Below are 23312 nucleotides of genomic sequence, written 5' to 3' on the forward strand. Positions count from 1 at the left end.
AATCAAACAAAAATTAAAGAGAGAATTTTAATATTACTATAACAAAGTTGACAAACTGAAGTGATTTAAGGATAAAGGGTTGCCAACTGTTTCAAAAATTGTGTTCTTACAAAATTATAAAAAAAGTCAATGAAGAATTATAAATATTTTTTGGATCTTGTAATATTTTCGAAAATATTTTCGATGTTTGGAAAAAATTTATTAATAGTGATTATCTCAGTATGAAGCTATTTTATATACGATAGATTTTTAGCGAAATTCCGAAAACTTCTTCAACGAATGATTTGTTTGACCAGTTTGCGTTTTCCTACAAGGAGGGCTGTTAGCAACACACACACACCACTACAGCAATTGATCAACAATTTTCGATACTCAAGTGCATCCTTTTTGAGGTTATTGCACCCAAACTCACCTACAAATGTGATGCCCATATTGTGTGCGTTGTCACGTGGCAGTGTTATTGTTGCATATGTGGTGCCACGATCGGGTGCCAGACCGGAATCCTCCGACTGTGCTGGACTCATAGCGCGATCCACTGAAAATAGAGAAAAAGAAAAAATTATTAAATACTTTTCGTGGCTTCTTAAATATATATTTTTTTTATTGTTTTGCATTCCACCAATGTAAACACTTTGTAAGAAAAGTGGGGACAAAATAATGGCAAAAGCCAAAAATTAAATAAACTTTCGCCCAATTTGTAAACAAAAACAAGTAGTAAGCAAAGCACATTTGCTTTCAAAAAAATATTGAAATTTTCACAGAAGCGAAAAATGAAAACAACTTGAAGAGAGCCCAGGAATAATAACAACAAATACAAAAAATTCAACACAAAAATTACAAAGAAAACAAAATTGCAAACACTCAATTTCCACCGCTCCCCTCCACATTTTCCCTGTGAAAAGTCAACAAAAGAGAAATTGCGCGCTTCCTGGTGGTCCCATTGTGGCCCCGCTCGTTAACACATTTCACATTTCATTTTATGCTCCCTTTTTTTACCATATTCTTTTACTCCTCTCACTCTTTGTTGGCAATGTCTTCGTGCAGCGTGTATTTTACGATCGTCAGCATTGCTGTAAAATGTGTTAAACGCATTTTATTGTGCGAAAATCAGGCCTTGTTATTGCTTTTATTGTACTCGCGTAAATCTCATCAATCATTGATGCCGTTAAGGACTGCGTCTGTGCAACTGACCCTGCCTACCATTCGCAATTTTGCAGCGATCATAGTGATCCATCTGATCATTACCCTCGAATGCCGCAGCCTCTCTCATTTGCTCGTAAAGGCTGACGGTTTTATTATAGCAGTATTCGCGATCACAAGTCTTCCCCCATCGATTATATATGCGAAAATATACATACGTACAAATATGGATGTATGTGAGTCTAGTTTTGAAAGTTTATTTAACAAAATTATTCTAGAATCGCGTAGAAAAAATTTGTACACAAAATTCATAAAAGACTGTTGATTTGAGGAATATACAATACCGGATAATCACGGAGTTTTCAATCAAACCGCTTTAAGCTTCCAACAATCTACAGAAGCGTTCTCTGAACTATAATAAAAAGTTCAAAAAGGGGCTCCCTTGTACTAACTACATACCATTTCTTGAAAGGCTTCCATTTATCTAGAACCGACGTGAGAGCGATTCTTAATAAAGGTTGAAGGTTTACTATACATGGTTCTGGGTTGCAAAACCGTCTGCATTGACTCCACTTTAACATTGGTTAATACACCGACGTTTCAAAAACGGTGTGGAAGTCACTAGTGAAATAAAATCGGACAGAAGATATAGAACCAGAATGAGTTAAGATCAAGAAAGAGCTTGGAAGCGCAGAGAAATATAATGGCTTCTATGACCGAGATATTGGTAAACTTACTCTTCTAATGTGACGATCAGAGTAAAACCAAAATCAATTCGAAACACTACATATTGATCCAAAGACTCTTCTAGCGACCCTAAATGTGACAAGGCTTGATGAAATACAGTGAAGAGAGTTAGATACAAGTATACAGCGTCTGCCAATAGAAGTTACATGATTTTGACAGCTCGTGGCGGTCATGTTTGTTTACGGATTCGTCTCAAATTTTGTCAGTGAGTTCAGTAAGGTTTGCCATTTCATCATTAGATTATTGCACAACTTCACGTCGCGGTGGCAGTTGTAGGAGCTCTTCGCGCAAAACACGGTCTTTTCATATGAGCTAAATCAAAGGTATACGCCAAGGAACCAACAACATTTGAGGAGCTCGAAGACAACATTCAGCGCACTATAGCCAAAATGCTGCTCCGGGTCATCGAAAAATTGCGTAATCGGGTGGAGTTATGCAAAGGACGTCGTAGTGTTCTAAAATGGCAGAAAATTATCTGCATAACAACAAAAAACCATTTTTCAAGAATGGTTTCTTGAGAAATACCGCCTTAATCCGAAAGGAAATATAGCTTTGACAACTGAAATGCACTTAAAATCACAATGTCGAGAATTTATTGTTCTTGTCTTCGAATAACAACAAAGCAAATTTAAGGCGTTTATTCATATATTTATCTCTTTTTTGGGAGGACTGAAAAATAGGCTTTAGTCCTGTGAAAAATACGCATATATTTTTTCTATAATAAAAAGCAACGCTCAACAAAGAAACCATGACAAATTCATACAAAAATGCATACGAGTATATCGTCCAAATTCCACGAATATTAAAACAACAGTTTCTAGTTTTTTTTTTTTTTATTTCGTTTTTCGTTTAATTTTTCGGCAAAACGCGTAAATTGAAAACACATTTGCTGACTTTGTCGCGTTTCGCAGTCCCATTTGAAAGCGTTCGACATTTGGCATACGGCACACGGCATAAAAATATCAAAGACCTCGATTGCCCATACCTAGCAGAAAACAACAACCACAACGGCACAATAATAACAAGAACATTGCAATATTTTCTTAATTTATTCGTCACCAGCAGCGTTAAGAGATCAAAGGCGCACCCAATTTGCATGCAGAAACGCAGAACGGTGGCGGTGAGCGGCTAACGGTTGGTCGCCCCGTTGTCGGTCGTTTGGGGAGTCACTTTGATTGGCTTTCGGTAGAGTTGTATGTAGTTAAGAACAAAAAGTTGCAGCACAACGCATGACCAATGCAATAATTCACAGGAAGATAGCCAAATCGAATTGCAACGCTGCGGGTGAACGCATCTGGCTCGCGATCGGCGTTTGCCGCCTTCGCGCTCAAAGCCTTTGCAAAGAGGCTGCGCAAATCACCGCGTACCGTCGGTAGTTAGCAGCGGCGACAATTGCTACTACAGCCTATTTTTGTGGAGAGTTGTGGTAGTGGCGCGCGTTGTTCGTGTCTGCAGAATTGGAGCAGTCGTTGCGTGCCTATTTAAACCGTGACTTACGATGCCGCCGTTTTGGTAACATCAAAAGCGTAATTTATGCGAGCAAACGTCGCTCGAAATAAATCAACAGATCAATTGGAAGTCTTTCAGTTTCGAGGCATATCGAATATGCCATATTTGATTATTATTGGTTTGGTCTAAAATAATATATTGCTTATATGCTTTTTATTTTATGCTAGGTTAGGTTGGGTTACATAGGTTAGATGGCTGATCCCTCAGCATGGCGGGGGGGTCGCACTTAGACTGTTAAGTACAGTCCTTTGTGAAGCCAGACGAAAAACTCTTGCAGTTTTGGATATCAGCTATCGGCAAAACGCCCTAAACCTATCACAAATCTGCTTAGGTGTTTTATTTCTATTTTCGCATTTTCATATTTCATCTGGATATATAAAGGTATGAGATCCGAGATGTCTTTGTCTTGATCTGGCAAAAGCGCGACACTCGAGGAGGAAGTGTTGACATTATATTTTTGTTATATTTTATGTTGGTTGTGGTAAAATTATGTCGCAAACGATTCTTATTCCTCAAAAGCTTTTAAATAAGATACAGAAATCAATATTTTCCAATGAGTACTTCTTAGAAAAACCCTCGGTTGCTGCGAAACGTAATAATAGCACTTTCAAGATTATAAATCCAGGTCAGCCCTGGTTAAGTTGACCGGATCGCCTTAGGATGAAGAAACAAGTAACTAACTAACTTCAAAACGGACCTCGATCACACTTAGCAATGCGGTTAAGACCCATTTTATTCGTCCGTAATAAGATCTCGCTTCTGTAGTTCACAAAAATTATAAATAGTACCCGTTCGATCGGTTAGCGAGCTCTTGCATGTTTTCAAATATCACCTATGTAGTTTATTAAATAAATAAATATTCACTCCTATAGCTGGACGCCCCAAACAATTTCAAGTGTCCGAATAAATCAGTTACATATCAGTTTTGTCGTCAATGAGAACAGAAAGTTTGGCTCAGAAGATAAAAAAAGGGATTTCTTGTATCATTATTACTAGTGGAAATGGGTGGAAGTTCAGTAGTCATCCTGCAATTTATTATTATTTTTTGTTTGTTGTGATCACGCAGAGTGAGTTTAGTCGAAGTTTCCTGCGAGACAATGATTTGGAATTATCTCGGCATTTTCTTATTGGCTGTCTCGCTTTGTGCGTCTAATGAGACGTAGCGAAATCAAATGCCTTGATAATCGGGAATCAACACTAAAGCTGGCTTAGTAACCAGCCTCTTTGTAGTCACTTTTTTTCGCGACTGTTGGTTGTAGAAGCCAGCTCTGAGTTTAGCTGTATATTTTACTTTTTGATGGACTTTGACGCCTATTAGACCTGCAATTTTTAATAGTTTTGTGGGAAAGCTACTCTTGAGATCAGTTGCGACTATACTTGTAGATCACTTTTGGGGATGCAGACAGCTTAGCTTCAGAATTAGTAACTGAAACAGTAATTATTCGAACTCGGTTTGCCTCGCTTAGGGAAGGACAGAAAGGAAACGGTGGATTATTTCGATAGAATTATTTGTTAAACGGCTCAAGAATGGGAATATTGGATCCATTGAAAGCGTAAGAGCTTACTTGGTAGAGAATGCGTAAGCAAGGCAAGGCAATCACCGTCTTATTAGCTAAAAGCGGTAATGTAAAAAGTGAAGGAAGTAGTACACTTATAAAATTTAGATATATCCAAAAACAATTTTTACTTCAAAAAATCGTAAAAACATTCCTTCTTAATTTTTCTTCGAAGTACAAATTTCCGATTCCTAATGTACTTCAGTTATCTTAAGCTGCTTCACGGGAGCGGAAATCGAATGGAGTACTAAATGCCTTCGATTCAAGTGCAAATGAACTTTAGCAACAATTTCGAACACCTTAGCACTTTAAGGAAAATCAATTTGAGTAAAAAATTGTGAAATCTACTTCGGAGCGTTTTATAGTTTTGGGAAAATCAATGAAACGTTTCAACTCAAGTGGTTAATGTTAACTGGAAAAGCAAGGGGGCAATACCAACAACAACAATGGAAAGCAATGAAAAGTGTGTGGGGGACATTACACACATGTGTGTATTTTTATGTATGTACACTTATAGAGGTGTCTATGTGTTCGGCTGCCAGCACTTTTGTTGCCATTGCCTCCGCCGCTTTGGCGCTGCCGCTTCTCCGTATGGAAGAAGAGCGGATGTGCAAATGATGCGCAACGCACGCAATTCGGTGGTCGCACATAATTATTGAGTGGTTGTTGCTGTTGTTATGGTTATAGCTGCCACCGCCTGAAATTATTTGTGTAGGAGCAGAACTTGTGTAATGAACAAAATGTACGAGAATGTACTTAGCGGCACAAAGAAGACGTCTTACGCGTGTAGTTTTCTATTCGTGTGTGTGTGTGTTTGTGCAATTTTCATGCTACATTAGTTGCTGCACATGCTTACAAACATATGTACATACAAAAAATATAAAAATATAGCAAATGTCTAAATTACAACAAAATACAAAACTTAAACAACAACAACAAAAATAACAAAAGCGTAGCAATTAACAGAAAAAAGATAATGAAAAACAAAAACAACAAAAAATACTAAAAAAAATACAACTTATGCAACTCTCCACCAACAATTTGGTCGCACCAAAAATAGCCTTCGTCCCTTCCGTCGTTCTTGCCGCAAACAAACTGCCAGCTTTTTTATGCTTCAATGACGCTTGCCTCAGCCAGCGCCCCTCTTCAACTCTTTACCAGCGCAACTCACCTTTAGCGATTTTTAAAAGGTAAATAAATATATCTAAGCAAAACGCAAGCGTAAGTGATTATTTGGCCACTCTGTGTTGTTGTTGTTGTTGTTGTGCTTAGCGTTACTAGATACCTACATATATAACATACTAACATGTGTTATTGGTTTCGGCATTTGCTTCCGCACGCCTGTTTTTATGCTTCATCGATCGAATAAAGTTGTTTGTTTACATATTGTTGCGTGCGTGGCATACGTACGCATATACCGTTAGTGCGCAAGTATTGCGTTAGCAAGGCATCGAACAATTAAACATATGTATGTTTGTTGTAGACTAACGGCACTTCTTACATATCTTTATACGCCAACATATAATACTTCAAATATGTACTTGTATGTATGTATGTAAATAACAAAGTAATTCTGTATGCATGTATGAAAGTTTGTATGCATACCATAATTTTGTACAATTTTCGCCACATTTTTCTGCTACAATTTCAGTCAAAATAAAACCGCCGAACTTTTCGGCTTGTATAAATTTCTAGCAAATAGCTTTTCAATTAGCGCAAATTTATGCTTATTAATTTTGTTTTATGGTCATAATGAGTTGTACATACGTATTTATTTACTTCTTGGCTATGAAACTAGTATGAGTATATTATGAAATTTGGTTTCTTAATTTTTTTTTTTTATTAGTTTGTGTCTGGCTGTTTATATTTCTTTGAATTGTATTTACTTTTAATGAGCGCAAGCGGTATATCGAGCAAGAAAAATAATATAAGCCGCTTAGCTTGTTGAATTTTCGTACCGAAATTTATTGAATAATGAAGGTCATTTCGTTTAGAAACCGCAGAATTGTGTATTTTCGAATTAATTGGGCATGAGTATATACTTGTACATATAAACATATATACTTGTATAATATATTCATTACATAGCTCGAGCACAATTGGCAATCTTGCTAGCATGAATTAAAACAGCGAAAGTTTATAGATTTTGGCAGTAAGGTTGTACTAAAGATTTGTTTAAATAATATTCACTATAATATTTGAGTATAAAGCTTTACATGGTATAAATATATACAGTGTACAGCATAAGTGAAGGTACGGTTGGTTAATTCCACTATTTTGGATAATATTACTAAAAAATAATAAAAATAACCCGAATAACTTGTTAGCATTTCTTTATTTAATTATTTATTTCTCTTATAAAAACAAAAAAACAAATTTTTCTTTTTCAATAACATCAAAAATGCTCAAAGTTCATTAAAAATATGAAAAATGACATCGCAAAAGTCTTGGTACGGCTAAAGAAAAAGGATTTAATTTTAATAAAGAAAATAAAATTTAAAATGGAACTTAAAATTAATATTTCGTAGGGTATCCTTTAAGTCTAATAACCTTTTTTAACCGTTTTGGCATGGAGTGGGTTAACTTTTTGGTCACATCTGATAATATTAGCTGCCATTCTTTCATTATCACTTCTTTCAGTTGAGTTTTTGAATGTATTTCATGTTTTCGAATTCTATCTTCTAAGTATTTCCATAAATGTTCGATTGCATTACAATAAGGACTTTGTGGAGGTGTTTCCAAAAGGTGAGGTACTTTATGTATCAGCCACATTTTGACAATTTGTGCAGTATGTTTAGGATCGTTGTCCTGTTGGAAGTAGTAATCTTCCTTTATCCCCATTTTTTCCGCACTCTGCAACAAATTATTTTTCAAGAAATTAAGGTAAACCTCCTTGGTCATTATTTCACCGATTATAACAAGGTTTCCGACACCAGCACTGGACATACACCCCCATACTAAAACACCATCTCCTCCGTGTTTAACTGTTTTTATGGTATTTTTCGGATTGAGCTCATCGTTAGGCTTTCTCCATACTCTGATACGTCCATCTGAACCAAATATATTAAATTTTGACTCATTCGAAAATATAACTTTATCCCAAAAAGCTAAATCTTTGCTTTCGTATTGCTTAGCAAATATGAGTCTCTTCTGTTTATTGACATCACTAACAAAGGGTTTCTTTCTGGGCGTTCTGGAGTTATAACCACTACGATGGATTGCTCTGCGCACTGTATCTGATGACACTGATATATTTTTAGCTATTTCCAACCTAGTAGCTATTTTTGGAGCACTTTCAAATGGATTCTTTTTGACTATGCCTTTGATAAAGCGTTCATCACGATCCGAAAGCAATTTTGGTCTGCCAGACCTTTGTAAATTTTCTATTCTTTTCTCACATTTATAACGATTTACCACATTTTGTATATGGGGATAAAGGAATGGGGATAAAGGAAGATTTCTACTTCCAACAGGACAACGATCCTAAACATACTGCACAAATTGTCAAAATGTGGCTGATACATAAAGTACCTCACCTTTTGGAAACACCTCCACAAAGTCCTTATTGTAATGCAATCGAACATTTATGGAAATACTTAGAAGATAGAATTCGAAAACATGAAATACATTCAAAAACTCAACTGAAAGAAGTGATAATGAAAGAATGGCAGCTAATATCATCAGATGTGACCAAAAAGTTAACCCACTCCATGCCAAAACGGTTAAAAAAGGTTATTAGACTTAAAGGATACCCTACGAAATATTAATTTTAAGTTCCATTTTAAATTTTATTTTCTTTATTAAAATTAAATCCTTTTTCTTTAGCCGTACCAAGACTTTTGCGATGTCATTTTTCATATTTTTAATGAACTTTGAGCATTTTTGATGTTATTGAAAAAGAAAAATTTGTTTTTTTGTTTTTATAAGAGAAATAAATAATTAAATAAAGAAATGCTAACAAGTTATTCGGGTTATTTTTATTATTTTTTAGTAATATTATCCAAAATAGTGGAATTAACCAACCGTACCTTCACTTATGCTGTACACTGTAAGCCGTATGGCATGAAACACATCTCTTCCTCTATGTTTACATATGTTCCATAACACTTTATTTGAAAGCAACAACAATGTTATCTACTTGAACTCAACACAGAAGAACATGTGTTGAGCTGTACAAATAGATATAAACTGTTTAAATTCTGCCTCGCTTAAAGGGTTATATGGGTTTCGTCGAGTAAAAACTGCCCTATTTTTAATAATTTTTTTTCATATAAAAAGTGAGGTATTTTATAAAAACTTTTAATGATTCCGTAGATACATATTTGATAAAGATTTTGTGAAATATTAAAAACTCGATTATTATGCCGTCATCGAAAAAAAGCTGCTTCCGCGTTGACAGCAGAACTTCTGACAGGATCATCAAAAGTTTAAAGAAAAAAATACGTGTTTGAACTAAGATCATTAACTAGGTATTGGAAAGGAGAAAAAATAAATAAAGTGAAAATTGTAATATTGGCAGACGCTTAAAAAAAACAAATTTTTCGTGAAAATTTCTCGCCTTTTTTTTGTTTTAAACAATTGTAATTGAAAGAAGATAATTGTATTTGAATTGAAGACCTTGTAAAGGATAACTTGAAGATCTGTGTAAAATTTCATTAAGTTCCGTTGAGTAGTGCGCGAGAAATCTTGACAAGTGACTTTGAAAACACAGTTTCGAGAAAAACGCGTTTAAAGTTTTAAGTGACTATATAGCTGACCTCGAGCCAGCAACTTTTCAAAACTGTATCTACAAAACTATTACTGAGATCAACTTGAGAATTTAAGAAAATATTCTAGAGATGTTATAGAATTTAATAAGACTATACAAATGTTTTTTTATTTTTTGAAGCCGTGAAACCCCTTAAATTATATAAGTATACTGCTTTTATACCAATTGCTTGTTCGATTTGCTACTCTACTTTTTGGCGAATCAAATACTATTTTAACCATAAGCAATAGTATTTATTATGCTCAGTGAATGTAAGCAAATTTATTCACGAGATTATTTTTTATGCTCTTTTAAGGTATCTATTGTAATAAGGCATCTTTCTCTTCACAATTTTTGAAAGAAATAAAGAGCTAACATAGACTATGCAACTCTTTCCCAAAAAACTGCCTGAGTATTCTTAATATTATATATAATTCGTGAAACTGATTCTTATGTTAGGTTGCCTGCAGAGTGGACGCTGAAAGCCGAGCCGAGCGAAAATTTGCGAAATGCGTAAATAGGAAAATGCGTTTAAGCGCCCACTCTGCAGGCACGCTTAGACTTCGAGTTTAGTCAAGGAGCGCAGTTATTGATTGCAATATCATAAATTCATGGTTATTTTCGTAAACAAGTTTTCCTAAATAAATATTAGTAATTTCATGCCCTTATTATATTTTTATACAAATTTAAATAATGCCGAAATTTATCAAAAGTGGCAACACGCTTTGAACTTATACTTAAAATTAAGTTTTTAAAAGAATTTACAGTTTTGAAACCGCACATTCAAGCAAACTGTCAGTTTTTCATTTTATATTTTAAAAATTAAACAGGTGGCAACTTTGTAATAAATTTTGTTATTGATAATATAAGTACTCTGATATATAATTCAAAATATATGTTAATTACAATTGTTTAATTAATTATTTGCATGTGGCAACTCTTTATCTCAATTACTTGTAATAAATACGCTCATGCACACAGCTTTTAAATGCACCGAAAATTGCCAAAACCCGACTTACAGCTTATATTTAATATGAGCGCAAAGAAAATTAGTTTTATTTTATAATCCGGCTATTTAGATACATTTAGTAATTTCTTACTAAGAAATAAAAAAAAATATATTGTTACTTAATAGAATATACATTTTCGTTTTTTATGAGCCATAATATTATTCATCTGGTCTTGCCTGACTTCGTAATATATTTTTTACTCGCCTTGTTAAAAATTTCAAGATTTACTCTCTCGCGAAAGGTCAACTCGATATTTACTTTAAGGGCATGAACTAATAAGTGAGAGTTCGCAATAGCATCTCTCTTTCGCGACAAAAAAGCTCCAACTGCTTCAAATTGCAGTTCCAAGACCATTTGAATTCGTAAAGATGGTTAATAAAGCTATAGTCCACCTTGGTGCTTTAGCAGTATGACATTTCTGGTCATCCTGCTATAACCGGAGATCTCTCGAATACATCTCTACATTTTTCGGATACCTAACAGTCATTTCTAGATGTCACTGAAATGTCAAGCAACAGCATTTTTATAGAATAAGATCGTAATATACTAACTAAAGACTGGAGACTGGAAGATAAGTCTTGCCACCTCCGTAATGCTTTTGGACCTCATTGAACGCTTTTTCTTGAAAATTTTAGACGCTAACTTTGGCAGGCGGCTCTAAATGGTACAAAAATTCACTTTTATATTAGATCTTACCGCCGTCGGAATTGCTGTTTCCGAAACGAAATTCCAGTACAGTTAACCCGATTCATATCGGCACTCCAAAAACTGCATTGCGTGTCTCTTTCAATTTGCAGCACACAATTGTACCACAGTCGGCGGCGTACGGCGCGCTTCGTTTCATTACAATTGCAATGCCATTTGCCGCTAATTTATCTGCAACAGTTGCATGCGGCGCAGCGGCAAATGCTATTTGAAATTTTATTTTAAATTCGTAAATATTTTACAATTAACGGGGCGCATTAGGCAGACATACCGATGCCATTATATATACTTATAGATACATACACCCATATATGCATGTGTGTGTGTGTGTATTTATGCACCGACTTGTCAAAGGAGCATCAACGAGACGCGCGATTCCTGCGCCTTCCTTCGTTGTTGTAATTAAACAGATCACCCAACAGATCGCCTGCGACAAGGCAATCAAATCGCACACACACACACACCTACACCGAAGCATGATCATCGTCTATGCGACTAGCAAATCGCTAAGCAAATGTAATATTCGCACTTGCCGCAGCATAATGTGCCACAAACCGTGGCAAGTAATGCAATTTACCCTTCCATTAGCGCTAATGCCTTTCCGCTCTGATCCTCGTCATTGTCTCCTGGATCTCACCTCTTCGTCGTGTTTATGTGTAAACATTTGTATATCGGGGTATTAGTGGCTGCTGTTTTGGCGGTCTTTCATGTTTCGCTTGCTCTGAGTTATGCCGCACGAATGTTGCAGTCGATTGACGCTTTCAGCCACATTTGCACTTAAATGCTTTATAGACACTGTGAAAATTGCAATGCTCTTTTCGGTCCCAGCAACTTCGTGACATGTTTAGATTTTCAAGTTCTTTTGAGCAGCTATGAAGCTAACACAGATGCTGAAACGATGTTTTCATATTTTGTTTTGAGAAAAGTGTTTATGTAGTCGTGGAATAAACAAACTTGTCACTCAAAACCTTTTTGTTGTTTTGTTTTTGTGGTTTGAGAATGCAGATGAGAAGATAATAGTAACTCCACTCTTCTTTCGGCGTTATTGATTTTTAAATATGCATTTTTCTTACGATTTTTGAAGTATCTATTGGAGCTTGTAAATTATACTCGAAAAGAAGGAAATCCGTATTGTTATGTAATTTATAGGTGTCCGAGAGTAGGTAAACTTAAACCGTCACTTATGAACTTCTAAAAGCGCAGACACGTTTATAACCTCGCAACGTTAACGCAGAAGAACCGACAGAGTCCATCCACCTTATGGAAGGTTTTGTGGAAGGTTTCTTGGCTTGTAGGCTTACAAAATCCAACTCGTGTTAAATTAAATTAAAGCCGAGCGACCAACAAGCACGTGGCACATTCGGTAAATGAACTCAAAACGATATGGCTACCGCTATCAATTTTCACAAGAAAATTTTGTTCAGCGATGAAACTCACTTTTGTTGAATGGGTACGTTAATTGTTGTAATGATAATCCATTATTGAGGCGCCGTTACATCCTCAAAAAGTCACTGCTTAATATGCTCTAGGAGCAGAAGGAATTATTGGTCCATATTTCTTCAAAAATGAGGCCGGTCATAATGTTACAGTCAATGGGGAACACTTTAGAGCCATTATTAATGACTTTTTCTTGCCTTGGCGACCGTTGGTTCCAACAAGGCGGCACTGCATGCTAAAAACCCAAAAAACCATTAAAGTATTGAAGAAAATTTTTGGTGAGCGCATTATCCCGCGTCGGTGGCCAGTGGTGTGGCCTCCAATAGCGTGCAATTTAACACCGCTGAACTATTTTTGGTGAAGTTATAATATGTGAAAGCGTTTGTCTACGCAGAAAATCCATAGGTGATTGACGCCTTGGACAAGAATATTCAGCGCGTTAGTGCTGGCTTACCGCCGTGATGGCTCCCTTTTGCCTAGCACAAAACTGTCTAAAAAACGTGCTTTGAACGACAACAGACGCGCAACTCTTCTTAGCTCATCTTATCTTAATTTTTTAATGTTCAGAGAGAATAGCATAGAATACTTCGTGTACTTTAACAAATTTCATTACTTTCTGAGTTTTTCTTTTATATCGAAGTGACAGAGTGCTCGTGAGATTTTACCATAGTCATGCCTTCACCTCGACCTTCATTTACTATATTATTCTTTTTCCCGACAAATAATAGAAACATTTCGGTGAGTTTTTAGCTGTTGTTCTTATAACAGTATAAGTTATTCCGGAAATAGTTTTGGAGACTGCTGTCGAGATGTCAATTTTTACACTCACGATATTTTTATTCGTTTCATTTAGTTAGACCTGACGACCGTAAATGCTCGATTCGCTGCCGAACGGCGAATGGAACTTATGAGAAGCAGTAGAGAAAATTTTTTTGTCGTTTGCCGAACCTAGCGAAGTTGCTAGGTTTGATCTTAACCGCCTCAATAAGTTTGTGGTGAGCACAAAATGATCCGTCGATCGTTGAGGATTTGGTGAACTACCTCATAGGAGTTTTTGGGTAACACAAAGAACGAATTTCTGTGCAAGTGACATTCATCGAGTTTGAATCAACCCACGGCCTAACCTTACCTACAATATTTTTTGAACGATGATCTGAACTCGTAATCTCATCAATTAGTAATCGCTCGCTCAACTCACTAGACGCTAAAAGCCGAAAGCTTAAAATATTAAATTATTGAACTGAAGCTTATTATGCTGCAGATGGTCTTGGCCGCTTGAAAGTCGTTTTTTCTTTAAATTTCTTTACCTGGTTCTCTAAGTTTCGATTCAGTTATATGCAAGTTTCTCCGTTATGAGAAACATTTCTATTCTCATCATATTTCAATCAGAACCCCCGATTATATATGTATATAACGAATAGCAAAAAAAATGTTAAATCATGCCGCTAATAACATATTTATAGCGATTGTTTGACAAATTAAAGGGATCATCAACATTTCTTGACGCCGAACCCTACACGCCTCGTCAACAATTTTTGTATTAATTTCCAGAAAATGTGTGCAATCAGTCAATTTGGGATATAAAAATTAGGGAGTACCACACACATGCACACAACATATACAAAAATATTTATACAATAACAATTTTTCTCATATCAACAAATTATTTGTATAGATTACTGTGCTTTCCCGTGAACTTACCGGGAGCGTGTGAGAAATTGCTGCTGGGGGTAAAATACGACATCAATAACATAAGTGATTATTTGTAGGCGGTATTATTTGGAAATCCCACTACGTGCACAGTTACATACATAATATGTATAAATATATACATATATTATACATGTTTGTATGTGAAAGCATGTGCGCTGCAATTAGGGGGTGACAAAGTGGTTTTGAATGCCTTCACTTTTGTGAAAGCATTTATAATGGCCTTTAATTTTATTTTTTCTTTATCGTGAAGGTTGCGAGGTATGCTACAGTTCATTGCAATTCAATGCATCATTGCACTTTGTGGACGACTTGTGGATTGATTTTCATTTATATGCCTGCTCACAGCGCTCCTCCGATTTTCGAATTTATTTCATAAATAAAATCTTTGCTTTTGTTTTTGTACACAATTAGTTCACTACAAAATTTTTTCCAGTCATGTGAGCTGGCATTCCTTCTCGTAATGCGTCATACTCGCTGCCGCGATAGTAGCGACTGCATTGACGTCATCGTTTTTCGAAGATTCGACTGAAGATACGCTGGTTGCTCACCAGACTTTTTTCGTTATTCAATGTTGCAGGCTTAGCTGGTTTAATTTTCCACTGCCTGAAAATGTATATATACTATATATATATGTACGTACCATATTTATCTTGCATTTTGATATATTATCGCCCCTTTTTGTCTTCAAAGTAAGTACATTACGCGCGCATTAACATCGCTGCCACCGCGCGGCGAGGCTGTTTTGTTGCCGAGGCAATTCCGGCTACCATTACAAGTGTGTGAGGCCCTTCAACCGCCACACAATCACCGCCACTATCTTTTTTGACTTCCAATTTTGCCTCCTCTCTGCCTTCACCCTCTCGTAGTATTATTCGCTTACAATTCAACTCAACTAAATTTGCAATAAATCATTTTCACAAAGAGCTTCAGCGAGTTTTATGCGCCGCCAGTTGAGCTACGAGCGCGCGTTGAGCGTATTTCGGAAATGTGGTAAAATTCTGATGACTCCTTGTATTACATGCAGCGCGTCTAACACACGCACAATGAAAGCGGCAGTTCTGGCGCGGACACCCATCGCACACCGCGCACTTTGTCACTAAAAAATTGGCGCGCCTCTGCTGCTTTTCCCCAGTTCTCAGCCTGCGGCTTGCAGTTTTTGCGCATTTCACATACGACTTTTTAACTTCAGTCGCTTCACGCTTCTTCTACATTTTTGACTTTTTAACTTCGCTGGCCTGATTTCCCTGCTCCCCCACATTACAGCAGCAGTGCGCGCCCCATGTACAACTTTTGTGGCCTGAGGTCGTGCCGCGTAACACGAGCAGCGGTTTAGTGCTCACTTGGTTTGCCGAGTGTCGGCGCGGCTTTTCGCCAAAACACTTTCGACTTGCCTTCATAATTCATTATTGCGTTCTGCGCTCCTCGGCCGCCGCTTCGGCAGCGCACCATCATGTTTTGCATTCTTTGCCACGCTGCATGAATGGGTTTGGTGCGGTTGCTTCAAAAGTTGTGCGCTGCAAGGCAAAATGCAGTTACACACATAGAGTTGCATATATACATGTGTTTGTGTGTAGCTATGTATCTGCCCTTTATCAGATGATGACATTTTTGCGGAACCACACTTGAATTAATTTAATTGGTTTTTCTTGTAATGCGCTGGTGTTGCATGTACTGCAAAATTGTTTGTGTGGGTGTGTGTGTGTTCCATGTGTGGCAGCGGTGTTTAGTGTCAGTTGTGGAGACGCCACCACCACCGCTCAGCTGTTGTGTCTTCAGCCTGTGCCATCACTTAAGCCCAGCCTTTGCAATCTACAGCAATCTAAAATGAAGTGCATCCCTGGCATATTTTCACACAAAGTCTCACAATTAAATTCCTTTTGATGGAATAAATGAATGAATGGACATTACTCGTACGTGAAAATGCCGTTAGTGGCTATTTCAGTTTTAAATTGCATTTTTGCAAGAAGGAGCATAAGAAGTAAATATCATTCCAAGCACCAATAAATTTGAGTTAAATAAAGTATTGTAAGAGTCGAGGCTGTCAACGGTCCAAAAGGGTCGGTCAATACATATATTCGTAAACGACCCTATAAAAGCAAAAGAACGGAATTATAATAGTCATCAGTGAAGGCAGTGTCTAAGCTTTGTTGGATGAACATCAATCTTTTGCGCTATGGTTTTCTTTGGTGAGTTTAAACGAAATAGCGGTCAGAAGATCAAAGAAAACATCAACTCTTAACAAACGAGGATTTGAGAATATATTTAACGCTTCTTTGCCTCAACTAAAGCCCGGTTGCAAGAGTAGACACGAAGCATAATTTGAGAAAAACTACTAAAATAAATATCAATTTTTTTAGATTGGTTCCAAATACCATAAAGAAACGGCGAACGCTACCGCTGGATATTTCCAATGGCGACAGCAATGTGCTCAGTATGCTGCACTGGTGAACCCAATATCTAGACCATAGCTCGAATATAAAACCAATATATAAACGGCTTAGGCGCTCAGCCGTCTGAATTATAAGCGCATTCTGCACTAAATCCCGTAATGCTGCTGAGATCATTAATAACTAAGCCGCCCCTTTATAAATTTTCCATGTATGACTTTAAGAGCTTATTCCAAACCTCAGTGCCGCTTACAAGCACCAGAAAGGCTGACGAAAGGAGCACATAATGTGACAGCGACTATCACCCACCTAACCACAAGGACACACTGATACCACTCAGTCAGGTTTACGTGGGAAAACATACAATATGGGACCCTTATTTCCAGAAATTCTCAGCCAACATGGTTTTTATAGAAGCTTCATCATGTTGGACGTAGTTAGGTAGGTAGGTAGAGTGCCTGTCTTTCGACACACCTAGGCCTATAGGAGGCCCATTGTTACATTGTGAAACTACTGGGACTAAAAACTCCTCACTCTATTGTCTCCTCCCTGAACGACTTCGTGCTCTAGCTGAGGACTCTACATTCATCAAATACATCATTACTAGCGACGAGAAGTGCGTTTATGAATATTACAACGAAACACTCCCACAATCCAGCGAATGGCGTTTCATAAGTGTGCCAAAATTCGCTGAAAGCACTGAAGACCATGCCAGCCGTGACTTGTAAGCAGTGTACGAAGATTTGGTTTAAGTGTTGGAATGCTTATATTGGCTCAAAAACAGTTCATTTTAAAGGCGACCGTAAAGAAGTGTATTAAAATACGTGAAAATAATGATTTTTGTCAGTCCGGGTAAACTTTGATCAGATGCTAATTTAAACAGAAGTAATCCTGTAAATATAAGTGTAGATATTTCAACCGATTGACCGATTGTTAGATTTTTTCTATTAAAGAGCAAGAAGATGCAACTAATGCTGAAACAATTGCAATTATCAGCTGCTGGAAAATATTGTTGGCTTGAAAAGACACTTATTAATCACAATTAGTGAGCTGATGAGTTAAAATGAATAAATTGAAGATCATATTTATGATTGAAGCGCTGTCCTTTCTCAAATGACAGCCCTAATAGCATCACTATTACAACGTTAATGCTTGTTGAATGAAGTTGCATGAATAAAAATGCTGAAAAAAGGAGTATAACATTTATAAATAAATAAGAGAATAGCTTTGCTTCATTAGAAATTGCAACCCTTTCGTAGTAACCCTTAATTATAAGTGCATTTCTACACAAGCAAATGTGTATTTAGTGTCCGGTAATATGAGTACATGGGTATATTAGTATAAACATAAAGACACACACACACACACACACACACATATGTATCATATGTACATATGTATGTGTGTGTGTGGTCGATCATCTTCGCTGCGTGAGAATCTCTGCCAGTTCGCCAACTGTCAATCTAGCGCAGCTGACCCGCCTGACTGGTCTACGGCGGCTCAGTTTTAATTATATAAACAAAATAAAGAAAACGGCAAAGTAATGGAAATGAAATTTAATTAAATTCTAAATTACGCGTGGAATACCATAAATTCATCAAATGCATTTCGCAAGCATAAGGCATAAGTAAGTATGTATGTATGCATGAACGCATGCATTCATCTAAGTGCACTCGGCAGCAGCCGACGCAGACCGGGAAGCAGCACTCCTGCCTCCAAAAATAAAAATATATATATAAAAAAACACCGCGTAATGCATTTGTGATTGAGGCAGCAGACGTTCTCGTAGGAGAAAGAACGTTCATGACGTCGCGTTGCTGCCGATTGCGGCTAAACCAATTGCTTGTTGCCGACTACCGACTGCCGGCTGCTGGTTGCCCTTTCATTGAGCGCACTCTTGCATGCGATGCTCTGCGGCGACTGGCAATTGAATGGATTTGCTGCCAGATAAATTGTGGTTGAGGCGCGGGTTAACCGTTGTTAGCGATTTTTCTTACTCAACGTCTTGGGCTGCGCCGAACATTGCCGACGCCGTCAACCAGTGCTGCCAACCCAAAGCTAACCACACTTTTTGCCTGGTGTAATGCGTAGATATTTGCAAAATTCGCTAAAACTTCGCGTTGAAGTGTCTGCCGTTGGAGTCTCTAATAAAAATTTATGTGGTAGTTATCGTCAGCGTCAAATCATCTAAGTGCCGTTTCAGACAGGGACGCAAAAGAGTCTCATACCAGTTTATTGTGGGCGAGGGGACGACGAGGAAAGACGAAGGGACCGTGCCACTCGTGTTCGGGTGGCACGCTTTGTGTTCTTTTTCGTAACAGCTCGCTGCTACCCTTTTCAGCATTCCTTTTCACTTTCAAATCCTTTGAATGGTTGCAAGAGCGCTCGGTTTCAAATGAATTCGATCGCAAATTTGAGTTCTGTTATCTATTTTTGTATGTAATATGCAAATACGTATGCATAGAATAATAGAAATATTATGACAAATTGTAAATAAGGAGAAAATTAAGATATAGATTATGGAGTAAAGAAATTATGAATTTTTAATACGGAGTAAAGAAATTATGAGTTTTTAATACTTAAAGATTAGGAAATTGCTATTATAAATTTGGCCTTGAAAATATTAGTTGCGGATATTCAATACATTCTTGTGGATTAGGGAATTCCCGTCTTTAGTATTTTTTTGAAACTATTTAGCGGGTAGGTACTTGTACTATGCATATTGTTCTACCATATTCATGGTAATTCATTGCAAGCAAAATGTGTGACCATCATCTCAACATACAAATGAAATACGCAGCATGCAGTGTTGCGCGGTGTTGCGCAGTCGAACCGCACAAATATTTACGAACATTTTGTGAAAAGGAATGCAGAAAAACTAGACTCGAGTTGCTGGACTCTTTTTGACCGTGTGAATGCCCAGAGCGACACCAAAAGAAAATTTGAAAAAAATGCGACTCTTTTGAGTCCCTGTCTGAAACGGCACTAATGAATGGGCGCACGGGCGCACTGGTAAATTAGCAGTTTGTCACAAATCCAACAAAATGGCATTTCAACATGTTCGATGCGCTTCATTAGCGGATTTTTGCGCTAAATCGAGACATTTTCGAGCGTAAGTACGTGTTCGCTTGAAGATCGTGTAAAAATTTACGAGTGTTGAGTTGTAAATTATTGCTAGAATGCTTTTGCCTAGGAAGGTATGTGCTTAATGAATTGATTGTATACCTATGTATAAATGTATGTAACAAATTTCTAATACATACATATTTATATGTATGTGCTTGTGTGATTTTGAACCTTTACTCTTGAAAAACAGATTTGATCCAATACTCAGCCGAGTGTTGTGCAGTGTAATGAAACAAATCGGCCCAAACAATAAACTTGAAATCTAGAGGCTTTGAAGCTTCTATTAAGGATGAGTACCACTCGAATACCGGTATTTTGACAGTATGTGGATATTTAGTTCAAAAGCTTTAACCGTTGTGTTTTTGATTCACTACTATTTCAAGTTTGGCAAATAGCACCAGCGATTTATTATACTAAGATGTACGATTATGTTTGTCACAACCAGGTAATTACTGATTTGATATGTTTTACCTTCAAAGAAAATTTAATCAAATAAAAAAAATTATCCGAATGACCTTTGAAAATAATGAAAACGAAGTATATATTAAAATTCGCAACAATAAATCAACTACGTTTTGACCAACGTAATCCCTGTTATGTAAAATTACTATGCTCCTACCTCCTGCCTACCCGAAACGTTATATAATCCTACATTTTTAAACAGCATTCTTCACGAACATTTACTTTAAAACTTATACAAAATTGAAGTTATTTAAATTAAATTCTCAAAACCTTTCCTTGGAACTTCTGGCCTGGAAATGCTTCAGAGAATTCCAGCATTACCAATAAAAAAGATAATTTTCCAACATGAAGTAGAAAGTATTGAATTCAACTGGATAACTTTGTTGTTGGAATATAATATTTTGGTCAGTAGACCAGAGCTAAGACTTACAGGATAGAAAAGTGGCGATTCGAAGAAGCATGCAATAGTAATTGGAGGTAAGGGCTACTTGAAAAATAGATTTTCTGAGGATACTTAAATAGCAGCGAGAACAGCGACTGACTGTTGTTGTTGTAATGGCCTACCACCCTCTGCAACATTTTGTGATTAATGTTGTCGTATTCATTGTCCTTCACAGGATACCAATTCGGTTTGTTCCGATTTAATAGATGCGACTATAATCAAAATGGCTATTTTTTCTAAATTTTTAGTGGGAGAATATGAACGGTAATACGCCACGAAGTTTGTAAGAACGAAAAAGAAACGTTGGAGACCATATTTAGTAACATACATATATAAATGAACATTCTCTCAATTTTTAAGATATCGTTCTGAAATTTCGCACACGTTCTTTTCTCCCCAGAGAGCTCCTCATTTGTCGGAACCGCTAATATCAGACCACCTTAAGATATAGCTGCCATACAAACTGAACGATCAAAATCAAGATAAAACTCTTTTTATACCCTACTACGCTATAAGAAATGCACTTGTAAAGGGTATTATATTTTATTATTATTAGGGTTTTTTATATTTTTTTAGAAAATATGTTCAGTTGCATTTTTATCAAACCTATAAGTTTTTCCTCATTGTGAATTTTCTAGAAAATGCTTAAACTTTCACTCACTGAGAAATCCCACATGTCAACGAAAAAATGCAATAAAAATCTTTACCGAGTGTACACATATACATCTCTTCATCCATGCGTATTTAATGATACGCTCTTGTTCTCTCTCACCGCACTTTACAATTTGTTTTAAGATAAACAAGAGAACTCGAAGATTTACTTTAAACCTTCGCCGACAATTTCACACATCATAAAAATAAATGAAAACGCATTTTACAACAGCAATAAGCAACGTTTAAGCTGCAGTTGTAACACGCATGCACACACACAAACAACAACAGCACGACAAATAAAATTGATGGCAAAGGCAAATATGTGTGTATGGACTCAGTGACTGCATGCTGAGAAAACGTCCTTTGGGTGCAAATAAAGCAAAAGTGCGCATAACAATATAAATGCAACAACAACAACAACAAAAATAATAACAAAAATACTAACACGAAAATAACAACAAGACTAACATAAAACAACAAACTCGAGACGATATCAAAACCATCGACACAAGAGAACAATAACAATTATTGTTGTTGTTGTGCAGCAGCAATGACAACAAGACGCAGTATAAACAACAATAACAACAACAACAAACAATGAAAGTGGCAATAACTACAACGATGATGTACTTATAGATTTCAAGTTGCATGAATAACTGCGTGTGTGTGTGTGTGACACTGGTGGTGAGGCGGCAAAGGGTGTCTGCTTGAATGAAGGAATCGAGTTGGCAACATGCGGTTGGCGACTGCAGCAAACGATAAAAATCAAATAAACACTTTGCACCCCTAACGCACACATAGACAAACACAATTACATGTATACATATTGAAAAACAACAACAACAATTAAGGCGGCAGCAAGTACTGCGCCTGCAACTGCAGCAGCCAACTGCAGCTAGAAGAGTTGCAATAACAACAACAACTTAAGTGTCATAACAAGCAACAGCAGGGAAATGACATTCCGCGATTGTTGTTGTTGTACACAAATATACATACACACATACATGAGTGTAAGCGAATCGTTGTCGGTGTAACATTGCAGCATATGGTTGCATGTGTGCATTTGAGGGGCACACTGTTGCATCCGTAGCCCTGGCAGGAAAACTTATTAAAGTTTCGTGATATTTTGGAACGATTTTTTTCACTTTCCGATTTTTTTTTTTTTTTGTATTTTATTGTTCTGCGGTACTTTTATACCTTTGCCTATTAGTGACTGCTTTAATTTGTATAATCCTAAACTGACGACAGCAATGATTTAAGGAAAGATTGTCACACATCGAAGTTTAAAGCTTTTCATGATTTATTAGAAAATTAAAAATTATATTTTCGGCATTATTGGAAAACTATTTATATAATATATGGAAGTGCTTATCATGAAATCTGCATTCCCCTATTGAGAACGTCTGCTGCAGAAACTCAATGAGCTTAACCCTGATAAATTTAATACAAAATTAACGACAAAGGTCTATTCGATAAATCTTAAAAAGAAACATCATCCATCAACTGATTTTTTTTTTGTTTTAAGCTTGTCGATAACCGAAAGGCTAAAGCAGAAAGTATGACTTTAAAATTGGAAAATGAATTTTATTCTTTTGTATCATCTAAAGCAATATTAAAACAAGAAAAAAAGTTAAGTTCGGTTGCACCGAAACTATAATAAACAGCCTGTCACGCTGT

General features: G+C 36.6%; 1 protein-coding gene across 3 annotated transcripts in view; it reads right to left on the reverse strand.

Annotated features, from left to right (window-relative positions):
* The window catches only part of Grip (Glutamate receptor interacting protein), a 51580-nt gene that overhangs the window by 19668 nt on the left and 8600 nt on the right, over positions 1-23312 (reverse strand). For all 3 annotated transcript variants that reach the window (XM_036366631.2, XM_036366630.2, XM_070109753.1), the window contains exon 3: positions 413-535. In XM_036366631.2, the coding sequence (XP_036222524.2) occupies positions 413-535 (123 nt within the window). The remainder of the gene's footprint in view (positions 1-412; positions 536-23312) is intronic.

This window comes from Bactrocera oleae, chromosome 5 (assembly GCF_042242935.1).
Source record: "Bactrocera oleae isolate idBacOlea1 chromosome 5, idBacOlea1, whole genome shotgun sequence".
Lineage (NCBI taxonomy): Eukaryota > Metazoa > Arthropoda > Insecta > Diptera > Tephritidae > Bactrocera > Bactrocera oleae.